At 31.3% G+C, this 14514-nt stretch overlaps 1 protein-coding gene across 1 annotated transcript; it reads left to right on the top strand.

The window, feature by feature from the left end:
• Positions 1–9613: 9613 nt before the first annotated feature.
• LOC127084673 (predicted GPI-anchored protein 58) lies at positions 9614–10702 on the top strand. The gene is made up of 4 exons (XM_051025169.1): positions 9614–9689; positions 9899–10207; positions 10303–10336; positions 10429–10702. Exons 1-4 carry the CDS (start codon positions 9627–9629, stop codon positions 10608–10610), a joined length of 588 nt encoding a protein of 195 aa, XP_050881126.1. The 5' UTR covers positions 9614–9626; the 3' UTR covers positions 10611–10702.
• Positions 10703–14514: the final 3812 nt, after the last annotated feature.

A 14514-nucleotide genomic window follows, 5' to 3' on the forward strand; every position in this document is an offset into this window, starting at 1 on the left:
TTACAAACTTATTCTTAACAATCCTAAAAATAAGTTGTAATCAAGAAATACAATTCTGAATTTGTGTAGAAGATGAAATAGTTGGAATTTTGAAGTATATCAATTTATCAATTGATCTTGTCCTTTGTAACACTCAATTCTCACAATAATTATACAAGTGTTCTTTGTATGAAATGAAACTATGATGCTAAAAATGAAAGTTTATGCAAGGTTTCACTCTTAAGAAAATTTGGAAGAACACTTAAAAAGTTTGAGAGAATGTGTGTAAATGATTTGAAATTTTGCAAGGAGGTGAGTTTGAAATCTGGAAAAATGATGTTTATATACTGTCTAAACACCTCCTCAAATTAATGCAATTATCCAAAGGATGCCATGGTTCATGGTAAATAAAATAGAAAAGTTTCCATGAAGAGATGCATTGATTTTTGCCTCTGGATCAGTGGTAATCGATTACCTTAATATGGGTAATCGGTTACTTGCATTCAACGTTAAAAAATATCTGAAATTTTCTCAGAGTAATTAGTTACCTTAAAAAGGATAATCGATTACTTGCATCCAACGTGCAAAAAAATATTTGAAACTAACACAAAGTAATCGGTTATCATAAAATGGATAATCGGTTACTTTGTCACAAATTTGAAAAATAGTTTAAAAGAGTGAAGTGTTATGATTTATTTGATGCATAAAAATACTTTCAATGATTATGGTATGAATGAGACATGTTTTGTAAACTTGTATAAATATCTAGAGGTCAAGTGTTATACCTATCCATTTGAAAGTCGAATCTTCATGAGTTTCTTCGAGACTTGATCATTAGTTGAAAACTTCATTCATGAGCTTGAATCTTGATCAATCCTTTTTGTTAATCAATCTTAGCTTTGTAGAGAAGTTTGTCTTCATCAAAACATCTAAGAAGTCATGTCTTCACACTGTTTGGCCAAACACTGCAAGCACCGTAGGCATGGTTAGGTTCCACATGTTCAATGTGGAATATGCATATACTACTGACAAACTTGCAGGTTTATTGGGATTCCCCGACGTGGAAGGTGTTTTATGTGAGACATCATTAGATACTAACTAAGCAGTTGAAGCATACCTATTGTGGAAAGATCTGACAGGTCTCATCACTGATTCCTTTTAAGGAAATATGACTTCTGATATCCACAACCTGACCATACGTGTCTTCCTCTAACTGTTGGCAGATACTATATTCGGTCGGAAGAATTCTAATAAATTAAATACAAAATAATTTATTTATTTAAAGGCAGCTCTGACACGGCGAAAGTTGAATAAAATCCCATTCATGGTAGCTCACATGTGTGCTGTTGTGAAAAAGAAGTGGATTATCTTTTTTGGAGGATTGATTACCTCCATCGCTCGTGCTTTAGGGCTAGATATTGAGTTGGCTACATTGGAACCCCTACAGCCCCGCATCATTGACATGAACTTTTTAAGAAACACGCGGTTGTGCAAAGTTAGGAGAAATGGAGGCTACAACCTCATGATTCATAATGTAGACATAAAAAAGTGTCGCATTACCTTGTCCTCGTCGTACAAATGTACGATATAACAAAAACTGGAATTATAATCTGAATGACCCACCGATCACTAGCCCAATACCCTAGGACATCCCACAAAATAAGGATGACGGGACCAATAATGAGTATGAGCAGAGAAACATGTATCCCATTCATGATGCCCCTCCTCCACCTGCACACACTGCACCCGTTTTTTTTAATACTTTTGCAGGTACCTCCTCTGGTTTTTATTTTGACAAAGAGATGTTGCGGGAATAGAGGGCTCGTGAGGAAGAGTGTTATGGCTTGTTTTATGCCATGTATGAACAACAAAAAGAAGATATGATGAAGTTCATACGGGAATCACAACGCCAAACAGATCTCTCCCTAAGATCAGTGATGGAGGCCCTAGCCACCATGGCAGCCCAACAGATGCGTCTACAAGCTTCACAAGCACGTGATTTTGCTCTTGTGCATGCTAACCAGTCGTCTATAATAGGGAACCTCCAGAGTCTACAGGCTTCCAATGCCTCACTATCAGCACGAGTCCAGCAACTCCATATTTCCCAGAGTTCATGCCACAGGAGCCGAAGTCGTCATCCACGACATCATGACCAGACAGGAGAGGGTAGTGGAGGCCATCAGTAGCATATCGTCTAGGTACTTCCGTTCCTCTTTCTTACCTTTTATCGAAACATTGGGGACAATGTTAGATTTAAGTGTGGGAGAGGAACCTTACTATTTTGATTTTTTCTATTTTATTATAATTTTTTAGCTAGATTGATTGTTTTAGTATTATTGCTTAGGAGTTTATTCGCTAGTTTAGTTTGTTTGTTGTGTTAATTCATGTGTTGTCGAGTCTTTATACGTGGTTTTATGTTGTTTATTAATTCTTCCATTTCATGATCCATACCAAAAAAAATTGAAAAAGAAAACAGGTGTTTAATTTGAATTTTTAAGCTATTAGACAAGTTAATGATAGGTTATAGAGACTTGGGAAAGTCCCCCCAAAAGATCAGTATTGCCTTAACACCTTAAGTCTCCTAATTATAGAGATCAATTTGGATACTTGTTATGCCATGGCCTTGAAATCTCACCCCTAAATAAGTCTTTGAGTAGTTTATCCTAGCAGTCAACACCATCTGAATTACCATCGAGTAAGCAAACCGATGCAAATAGGTGAATGATCTCATGTTAAAGAGAAAGAAAAAAAGCAAAAATATGGAAAAGTAAGAAATAGAAAAAGGAATCCGCCTTCTAAGTTAGGAGACCTTCACCCGGTCATTTAGCCTAACAACTGTGAAACCTCTAAGAATATTGCATATTCATATATTTTTTTGGACATCATATGGATCATGGTCACTAACAGGTTCGTTTGTCGTGTGTGGACAGATAACGGGCTTAATGTGATTGCGCATGAATGAAAAAGGACAAAAAATGGGATGAGTAAGTTAGGCATAGGCATAATGACATGTTGTCAATTGGTTTGTATATGAAGGAGACTTATGACCGCAAATGCGGAATGTGTTGTTACGATACCCTTAGTTTGCGAGTTAGTACCTATCAATATGATCTTGAGAGGATTAGAGTCTCTATCCTAGAAGAGTTACATGTGCGCCACTATTTTTTTCTTCATATGCTCATAAATGTTTGCTTGAGGACAAGCAATGGCTTAAGTGCGACAAATTTTGATAACACCAAAACACACTATGTATTTGACTCAAATTGCACATGTTTTATCGTCCTTTTATTATCATTTCTACCGCTATGCTGGTACTTATCCTTGTTTTCAGGTGCATAGCCTAGAAAAGGCCTTACTTGAAGAAACGAAGCAAAGTAGAGGAAAAACAGAGAAAAATGAGTAAAATTTACACATGGCGCTCAACACGGCATTCACCATAGAGGTAGCCGCGAGGAAGATGACGTGTCCACGTCACAACGGTCATAAAGACCGGGTCTAGACATTTTGGGAATATGGCGGTCGCCATCCCTACATGGTGGTCGCCATATTTGATTTTAACGCTCTAGTAAAATGCAGTTGGAGAATCACCCCCCCATGACCACCATTTTTCCCTCACATGAACGCTGAAGGAGTTACATGATTCCCTAGGTCTAGTACTAGTATAAATATGACATAAAGTTTATTGTTTTAATCATCCAAGCTTAGTTGCAGCATATGCCATATATACACACTGTTAAAGCGGTAATTCGTCACATAGAGGGGTTATTGCACCATTGTTGTCATTAAGTTTGGAGCATCGTAGTCGTAGAATTTAATATTGCCGCCATTTATATTTCAGTTGTACCAGATTCAAGTCTCCGATTGGAGCAGGTTTTTATTATATTTTGCACCACTTTACTTTCTTTATTTTCACACATCGCTTTAATTTCTTTATTTTCCCACATCGCTTTACTTTATTTATTTTCCCGCGTCGCTTTACTTTGTTTATTTTCCCGCACCACTTTGCTTTGTTTACTTTATTTTCTCACTTGTTACTTTTCGTGCAAAAATCTACTTTCAAAGCTCTACATTTATTTGCAAGTTCTTGTTAAAACTCAATCGCACATGTATCACTTTAATATGTCACATCTTACTTTTCAATCATATGTTTTATTGTTTACCATAGCCATGTCCAGCTAAATCATTAGTGTTGGAATGTGAGGACCGTCGATTCGACGGTACTCCATATGTTGTCTCTGTAAGAATGCTTTTAGGGTTGTTTTCACTTTAAGACAATTTTTCTATGACTCATGTGATCGGTTACTACAAAATTAGTACCGTGACAAAGTCGGGTAAGATCGAAAGTCTTCCGACACTTAAGATAAAATTGATTAGTTTTTTTATTAATAAAAACAGTGGAAGCACTTTTTTAATCAATTAGAAAATTTTAATATTACTAGAAGGAGGTTTTGAAATTATTTTCGGACGCGTTTATAGGTTTAGAATCTCGTTGTTCAAGCATATGCCGGAAACACTTTTAAGTTAGAGTTTTCAATTAAAATTATGTTTCAACTGAGTTAAAGAGATTATTACAAAATAAAGGATTTTCTACTTTAACGCAAGACGCGGTCAGTGCAGCGTGAGCGGTTGGTATAGATTAAAGATAAAGTTTGGTTCCGAAAAATTGAAAGTGGCGGTTCTTTTTTAATTAACCCCTTTTCAAGGAAGAAAATATTGCCCCATATGTAGTTATAATTAGAGATAGTAGGAGCATTGTTGATTGATGTGATCCACCTTCTAGTATTACATCTTTGAATTCATTTAAACGTTATTATTTTCATTTTGTTTCCGTTCCAAATATTGATTTAGGTCTATGTGGGATCGACAATCTTTTATATTACTCTGACGTACTTCGTATACTTGCCGAAAACACGCATCATGTACCAAGGGATAAAATGAGAAAAAACTAGTTTTAAGTTAGGGGGCTCGCCTTGGTTTCAGAAGCTTGTGCCTGCATATTTCTCATTGAGTGATGAGAAAAGTCAGAGTCATCTTAATTCGTACGGTGTGATTAGAGGTTTTTTATAAAACGGTGTTAAGTCTCCTTCGAGCGATTGACTTATGCCCAAACTTTGAATTGAAAGAATGATAGGCTAGCCTTTACTTCGTATTTAAGGGACCAGACAATTCTTTATTGAAAAATGTCTTTCATTTTATTATGTTAGTGAAAAATATTTTTATGTTGGTTGGCTTGTTTAACCTAGTTCTAAGGGGTGTGTGATTTGGTTAGGAAAAGGAAAATTGAAGTCCTAATGTTCTAATTTTTTTTATTTAAAATAGTTAAATATTAAAAGTAAAGTTAATTATAAACTCTTAAATCTAAAATTAAATTCATATTTTAATTAATAAATAAAAAGGTTTCAAATTAGATAATAAAAATTAAATGGTAAGGAAATTATTATTTGTAAACCTAAAATATACCTAATAAGTTAATTTGAAAATAAATTTTTAAATAGATATTTATAAAAAGATAAAAAGGTAGTTTAAAAAAATAATGATGTTTCAAATAAGGGAAAAAGGGTATGAATAAGTTATTTAAAAAAAAAAGATGAATGATAGGGAATTTTTATTTAAAAATGGATTTAATAGTTTGGTCTTAAAAAGAAAAGTTTTGAATTATTACAATAAAGAAAAAAACAATCTAAGAAAAGAATTATTAATTAAACTCTAAATTTAATCTAAAATTATAACTTAAAGTAAAATTAACCATTTAGAATTTTCTTTTATATCAAACTTAAAATTGACAATTAATTATTAAAATAATATTTACTAAACTGGAAAAAATTAAAATAACAAGAAAACTAGCAAATATATCATACACCAAAAACTAAAATCAAAGTCTAATGTGCTTTCGGAAGAATGAATGATGTAATTTTTCTTTTAATGTTTAGTTTTGTTGTTCGTGAAGAGCAAGAAAATTTATAAGTTTGTTGGTGATTGCCAATTGGCAATATAAAGTGAAGAGAACTCTATTTATAAGAAAATATTAGGTCAAGAATTAAATTTTTATCGATCAATTTGGATAGAATCTGTATGAATCTGATTAGAAAAAATAGTTTGATTTGTCTTGGTGAACAAGTCTACAAAGCTAGATGGATTTTGTGCCTTTGTGCAATGTTTGATTCAATTTGAAAAAGATCTTATCTATTTTTGACTTTTTGACTATTTTTTACATAAAACAACAATAAATTAAATAAAATATTAATTTTTAAAATGTCTAAAAATAAAAACGAAAATAATATGAAAAAAACATTTTTTTAAAGCATATAAAAAAATTCTAAAATTATAAAAAATTATAATTTTTGATTTTATGTTTAATAATAATAATAATAATAGAAATAATAATGATAATAATAATGCAACTATAACTACTATTAATAAATCCTAGTAACTAATAGGGAAAGAAAAAATGATAATAATAATAATAATAATAATTGTAATGATAATAATAGTATAATAATAATAAAGAATAACAATAATAGTGATATGATAATATTAATGAAAAAATTCTAATAATAATGTTAATCTATCCTAATCTATAAAAATGATATTGATAAAAATATACTAATAATAACTAAAACTAATCTAATAATAATGATATAATGAAAAAAGAAAAAATATTTTTTTTTTTGTAATTTTTGATCATTTGTGATTAAAAAATGCATAAATTGATAGAAATAAATTATAAAAAAAAAGTAAAAAAATTATAAATACAATTTATTTAGATTTTTTTTTTGTAAAAAATGAATATAAAGGTAAAAGAGAAAAATGCACTATAGGAAAAAGTGGGATTTTAGATTTTGACGTTGAATGCTAATTATGTTTGGATTGTTTTAGTTTATCTTGATTGAGATTATTGAGATTTTGTGAGATTTTTGGAATATATAGGATTTTAATTTGAGATTTTGTGAGTTTCGAAGAGATTTGGTACTTTGTGAAATGGAAAATGCAGATAGGATACAATGACCTCTTTTTGAATTTTTTTATTTTTTTTTGTTAATAAAAGAACAATAATAAATCCTAATAAACTAAATTAATAACAATAGTACAAATCCTAATCGAATAATAATATAATAGGAATAGTAATAATAAAATCTAATATTTTAATTCCTAATAACTAAACATAATTATAAAAAATATAATAATAATAATAAAATAATTTTTATAATATTAATAAAACCTAATAATAACTATTAATTAATAAATTTGACATATTAAAAATTCAAAAAGTGAAAAAATAAAAAATGTAAATTAAAATCTAAAAAATTAAAAAAGAGAGTAGAAATATCAGCTTTAGAAAGTATCTATTTAATAAGTTTGAATATATAAAAAAATATAAAAAATAAATGATAAAAAATGCAATAAAATATTTTTGTGAAGTTTTTTATTATTTGAATGAAAAATACATAAAATCAAGAATTAAATAAAAAAAATATTAAGAAGCCTAAAAATAAAATGCAAATATTAACAATAAAATGCATATTTTTTTACTTTTATCGGATAAATTAATAATAATCATAATAATCATAATAACCTAATAATTTTAAGATTCCAATGAAACCTAAATCAATATTTCCTAAATTCTAAAATATGATAATAACAAAAAGAAAATAATAAAATCTAAAATTCTGATAACTATTAAAACTAAAATCTTTTTGTGAATTTTTTAATTATTTGACTAATATATGCACAAAATCATGAAATTAAAAAATATTTTAAAAAGTGCAAAATAAAAGAAAATGAAAAATTAATAATTAAATCCTAAAAAAAATTCTCTCTCTTTTTTTATTTTTTAATAACATATAATATCTTAAAATTCCTACTCCTAATAATTAAACATACTAATAATGAAAGTAATACTACACACAAATTATAATAGTACTAATAAATATTAAAATAAGTCTAATAAACAAAATATAAATAATGATGATAAAAATAAAAATTGGTAGAAATTAGAAAAGTGAAAAAAAATGAAAAATGGTTAGAAAAATAAAAAAAATGCACGGTTTCCTACCAATTGTGTCAATTCATTTATTCAAAATAAAACAACACTGTCGATCAAATATTTGCTATTAGGAAAAATACAAACAATTTAAAACAAACTATTATTATTTTTAAATAATTAATGTTAGAAATAACTAAGTATTAAAATAAATATAAAGTGAAAAAAGATGATAAATAAATAAATTTATTATTTTTAAATAATAAATTTATTTATTATATCAAAAAGAAATTCTAATTTCTAAAATAAAAAATCAAACTAGACCCTTTGACTTTTGAGGACTAGATGACTCGACTTTTGACTTATGGGATAATGAAAAAAAACAGATGAGCAAATTTGGGGTATGACACTCCAGATGTAGCTTATGTTGCATTGAACATGCATGATTAACAATTGACTTGTATTATTTATTTCCTGCGGCTGCTATTTACTCTAACATTGTAATTGTTTCTGATGTGACAATATCCTGATCTTGTTGTCGTGACATCGTATACGACATCTGGTATCTGTACCAGAATTTCAATAACCTAGATTTTAGATCAACAATCAAAACTCACACATGTTAAAAAAATACGGATTCTTCTCCACTTAATATCCCAAACCCAAGATTGATCTTCTCATTTACCAACCTCACCCACATAACAAGTTTGTTGATTAGAGATAGAGAAGAGTTTAGAGAAATCAAACACTAAGAGGAGTGATCTCAACCAAAGATTATTTCAGAAAGAGGTGCGGAGATTTGAATCTGAATCAATCCGTTTAAACAAACCATCACATAACCAATCAACAAATCTTTTGGTTTTTGGTTTTGCCCCGAGAATTTGATTGTAATAATGTGTGTTTTACTAGGATGTGAGACAAAATATACATAAATATTAATTATATAGAAATGATGTTAATTGATAAAATCATGATTATATTTTTAAAAAAGTCATTATTATATACTATTTATTATTATTATTATTATTATTATTATTATTATTATTATTATTATTATTATTATTATTATTATCATCATTATTATTATTATTATTATTATTATTATTATTATTATTATTATTATTATTATTATTATTATTATTATTATTATTATTATTATTATTATTATTATTATTATTATTATTATTATTATTATTATTATTATTATTATTATTATTATTATCATCATCATCATCATCATCATCATCATCATCATCATCATCATCATCATCATCATCATCATCATCTTTGTAAACTAAGCTTGACCTATTCTTAAGCTAAGATTGTGATTATGTGTCACCTATTCTTAAGTTACAAAATTTCTCGCTTTCTTTTAATATATGTGAGTGGAATCTCATCAATAACATATCTTAAGACATGAATTTCAAAAAATCTTAAAATCTTAATTGTTTTATTTTATACGTATTGTTCGAGTTAGTCAAATTATTGTTACATGAACTTGTATAAGTCCAACCTTAGAGTAAGTCTAACATAGATTTAGCTAAAGGTGGCGCTAACTAGATGGATCTTTCACCACCAACATAGAGCCACCTTTCATAGATTCATTTACTATAAATACGTCATTCTACAATTCTTCATTTTCTACGTTTTGTAAAAACTTTGAGTAATGGCTAGAAATCTAAACATCATAATGTTGGGTTTATTTGTGTTAATTCTTGTACAAAGCAAAGTAAATCCATATAACTTCTCTAAATTAACATAGCTTAATCTTTTATTTTATTTTTCTTATAATTTTTTTTATATATATGTTATAAAGAGAATATTTATTAACGTGATGTTGTTTGCATGCATGCATTTGATTAAATCGTTTACGTGATTTTCTACGACTGTACAAATATATCATTTATGGTTTATACTTTTTAATATTGTATTTCTCAGGCTCAGATTGGTGTAACTGCAATTGAGGCTCCAACTCCAGCTCCAGCATCTTCACCGGCACCGGCTCCTACTCCAACTCCAGTTCCGGCCCCAGCTCCAGCTCCGAGATCAGATTCAACCCCAGCTCCTTCTGTAAATCCAGCGACTCCCGATGTTCCTGTAACTCCAGCAACTCCATATACTCCACCAGCTCCAACAACTCCAGAAACTCCACCAGCTCCGGAAACTCCAGAAACGCCAGCAACTCCATCACCTCCGGTGACTCCAGCAACTCCTGCAAATCCTACTCCGGCGACTCCTGATCCAGCTGTAAGGCTTTTCACGTAGAGTATTTTTTAATTCAGACAGTTTTACGACAATATTTCCTCTCATGTTAATTTCATCTTCGTTCAATTGAGTTTCAGCATGGCACCACAGAAGGCAGTCTTAAACCAGAAGGTAATCATTCAATACAAGAATCATAACTTTACTCATAAATTGATGTTACAATGATATTCACTAAATTGATGTTTCCTCGGTTAAAATTGCAGAATGTGCTCCTCGATGTGAAGATAGATGCGCAAAAACACATCACCAAAAGCCATGTTTGTACTATTGTAACTATTGTTGTGCCAAGTGCCTGTGTGTGCCTCCAGGAACTTATGGAAACAAAGAAGTATGTCCATGCTATAATGACTGGAAGAATAGAGATGGAGGACCCAAATGTCCTTGAGCATTGGTTCTACCAAATTGCTTTCTCATCATGTACTATACCATGAAATATGTTACATGTTTCATTTAATTAGGTTTAGGTTTGTTCTTCAAGGAATAAAAGAAAATTTTATATCTACTTGTGTTGATACTTAAAAAAATATAATTAGTAGTTTAAAATTTGATGAAAATGTCAGCCGTTGAAACTAGAATTAAAAAATGGTTATAAAAATGATACTCCTATAACATTTTTCTAATGTTGTGGCGATTACAATTGATTTTTATTTTTTAGTTATATTAAGATTGATAATTGTATATCCCAGAAATTTTATGATCGATTATATTTCTCGAATTTTGATATGATCGGTGTCATGGTTTTAAATTGCGGTTGCGGTTGCGGTTGCGAGTGTTACGGATGCGGCTAATACGGTTGCTGCGATGCGAATTGCGGTGTGAAATACTTTTATACTCGTACCAAACACAAAATTATATAAAAATGAATAGGACTCCTTGTTGCAACAGTGATGCGGTCCGATGCAGCGGTGATGATGCGGCCTGGTGTGGCGGCGATGCAGTCCGGTGCGGCGGTGATGCGGTTTTGTTACGGCGATTCCATGTGATTTCATTTCACACCGCAATTGCGGTGTGTTGCCGTTGCGGTGACGTCCGCATCCGCAATATTGCAGTCGCATCAAGTGATGCGGTCTGCAATTTCAAACCATGATCGGTGTATAGTCCAAGAAATTTATGAGGTCAGGGAGTTATTACGAAGTCGGGCAGTATGTATATCTCAGACTCAACTTACCGGGATCTGAAAAGGACCGACCAAGTCGAATCTGTTATAACATTCCAAGGGACGAATTCGTTACAATATGGTTAATAAGGAGTCTGTTACAAAATGATTAAATGGGAGGTTACGTTTATTATGACCATAAAACTTAATAAATCTTGATTATTCACATCTAGAGAAGGAAAAAGGCAGGCAATATAAAAAGAGGTCTTGAGACCATATATAGAGATATTTGCACGATGAATAACATAAAAAGGAGAAAAGATACAGAAATCTTAGTCCCCCGACTATGATGGTCATTAACCCTATACCAATCATAGACACAATCACCAATCATTTGTGACATTCCCTGACTAGCATCAGAGAGGTTAACATTGTTGGAAATTCTGAAAAATAATTGTTATGGGTGTATTCCAATATGACAAAAATGGGCAATTGAGTTAATGACAATAAATGCATTGCAAATAGTTCCACATAGAAAGTGAAGCTAACTTTAAAAGCATTTATAAAGACCTCGAAACATTAACCTCACCAAAGGAGTCAAAGCGGATAAGGTGTCACGTAGAGATATGTGGTGGTCCCAAGCATTATGTCACTTGTTACATCCAAACAACCCATCACCATTGTCGCCACCGGCTTCGGATCCGGGACCGGATCCGAGGGCGTATAGGCTCTAGTGGCGGCTTGTAGGCGCGGCTAGAGGAGCAATCAGTCTATTCGCGACGTTAATGAGGCGCCGCTCCGAAGGCCATGCTGCGAATTAATTTTAATTATTGCTCCAAGATTTTAATTGTTGCATACAATTAAAATTTCGAATTCAAAATATACAACACTTCATGAAGTGGTGCATTGTATTGTTATAGGTGAACCATTGCAAACATATGCTGAAAATGTGTTATTTCATCAAGAGTTGCAAACTTATGAAACAACATATGCATGTAATATAAATACATGAATTTGAATTCAAAAATCATTCACTCAAAAATTATACATCCTCTTCAATAATCCATACACACTTCCTTGCATTTGAGTTCTTCACCAGTCTTGTCCAGACTCGATTAAGAGGCTGAATTATCCTGTATATTCTTGCTTTCCAACTCTAAGACAACAAAGAGAGTTCTTGAAATACTTTTGAGGAAAGTGACTTCATTCACGATTCAGACCTGGATCATTTAATCTTACCGAAATGTCTAATAGTCTTAAAAGTATTTATCCAATGGCTTCTGATGCTGCAATTTCAAGCATCAAAGTTATGAACCAAGATCTTGTCAAGTTGGATCCCTTTGATGGAACCAATTACACCAGATGGCAAGATAAGATGACATTCCTACTAACTACCCTAAAGGTTCGTTATGTCTTAGATCCTGACTTAACACCGATTCCTGAACCAACCGAAAATGACTCTGAAGAAGTCAAGAAGGAGTGCAAGAAACATAAGGAGGACGAACTGCTATGTCATGGACATATTCTAAATACGTTGTTTGATCGTCTCTATGACCTCTATACGGATAATATGTTTGCAACAAAAATCTGGAAAGCACTCGAGTTCAAATTCAAAGCTGAAGAGGAAGGTACGAAGAAGTTTTTAATTTCTAAATACTTTGATTTTAAATTTATAGACTCCAAGCTCGTTCTTCCCCAAGTGCATGAGTTGCAAGTCCTCGTGAATAAAATAAAAGTGGTGAAAATAGACATCCTATAGACTTTTCAAATCGGTGCAATCATTGCAAAATTACCACCTTAGTGGAAAGGCTACAGAAAGAAAATGTTGCATAGTTCTTAGGGAATCTCTATGAAGAAAATCCATAAATATCTTCGAATTGAGGAGGAATCGAAGGAGAGGGAGAAATCAGAATCTGCGGGTCTTTCTAAAGACAATGTCGTGACCACCAAAGGAAAGAAGAAACATGATGGCATGAAGAGTCATATAGGACCAAAAAAGGAACATAACAAGTTCAAGAATTCCGACGGTCGGAAGGGTCCGAAAAGCGAATGTTTTGCTTGTGGAAAACCTGGACACTATACTCGATATTGCAGACACAACAAGTCAAAAAAAGAGATCAATGCAGTTCATGCAAATGATGGCATAATTTCTTCAGTGAGTGAGATTATGGAAATCAAAGGCAAAGTTCAAGATTGGTGGTATGATACATGTGCTACGGTGCATGACTCTTATGACAAGGTTGCATTCAAAACTTATTATGAGGAAAATGATGGACAAGAAGTACGGATGGGAAATGAAGTACGATCTAAATTTGTATGAACCGGATCGGTCGAACTCAACTTCATTTTCGGAAAGAAAGTCACTCTTGTAAATGTGTTTCATGTCCCCGACATGAATAGGAATCTTGTTAGTGGGGATTTATTGGGAAAACCGGGTATTAAATCTATTTATGAATCAGGCAAACTTATATTGACCCGTAATGGTGTATTTGTTGGAAAAGGATATTTCGTTGAGGGAATTATCAAATTATGTACTACCGATAATATTATTAATGAAATTTCTAATTTCGCTTACATGCTTGAATCTGTTTCTTTATGGTACAATAGATTAGCATATTTCAGTATTAGTTCTATGAAGAGACTAATTAAATCTGGATTGATTTCATGTAATATAAATTATTTCACAAAATATGAATTATGTGTTAAATAAAAGATGATTAAAAAATCTTTCAAAAGTATTGAAAGAAATACAAATATACTTGATCTTGTACATTAAGATTTGTGAGAATTTAATGGCATGTTAATCCGCGGGGGAAGTAGATATTTTATTACATTCATCGACGATTCTTCTAGATACACACATGTATATCTCTTAAAGCATAAAAATGATGCTTTTAATGCCTTTAACATTTATAAAGTAGAAGTGGAAACTCAATTAAGTAGAAGTATAAAAGTCCTTAAGAGTGATAGGGGCAGTGAATACTTTTCTACTGAATTTGATGCATTTTATGAAGAAAACGACATAATACATGAATGTTTGGCACCTCGCACACCGTAACAAAATGGAATGATCGAAAAAAATAATCGAACATATCAAAAGATGATGAATGCCACATTGATTCATTCTAAATTATCCCTCAATTTGTGGGGTGAGGCCTTACTATCCGCTTGGCACATAATTAATATAATTCCT

Source organism: Lathyrus oleraceus, chromosome 5 (genome assembly GCF_024323335.1).
Source record: "Lathyrus oleraceus cultivar Zhongwan6 chromosome 5, CAAS_Psat_ZW6_1.0, whole genome shotgun sequence".
Lineage (NCBI taxonomy): Eukaryota > Viridiplantae > Streptophyta > Magnoliopsida > Fabales > Fabaceae > Lathyrus > Lathyrus oleraceus.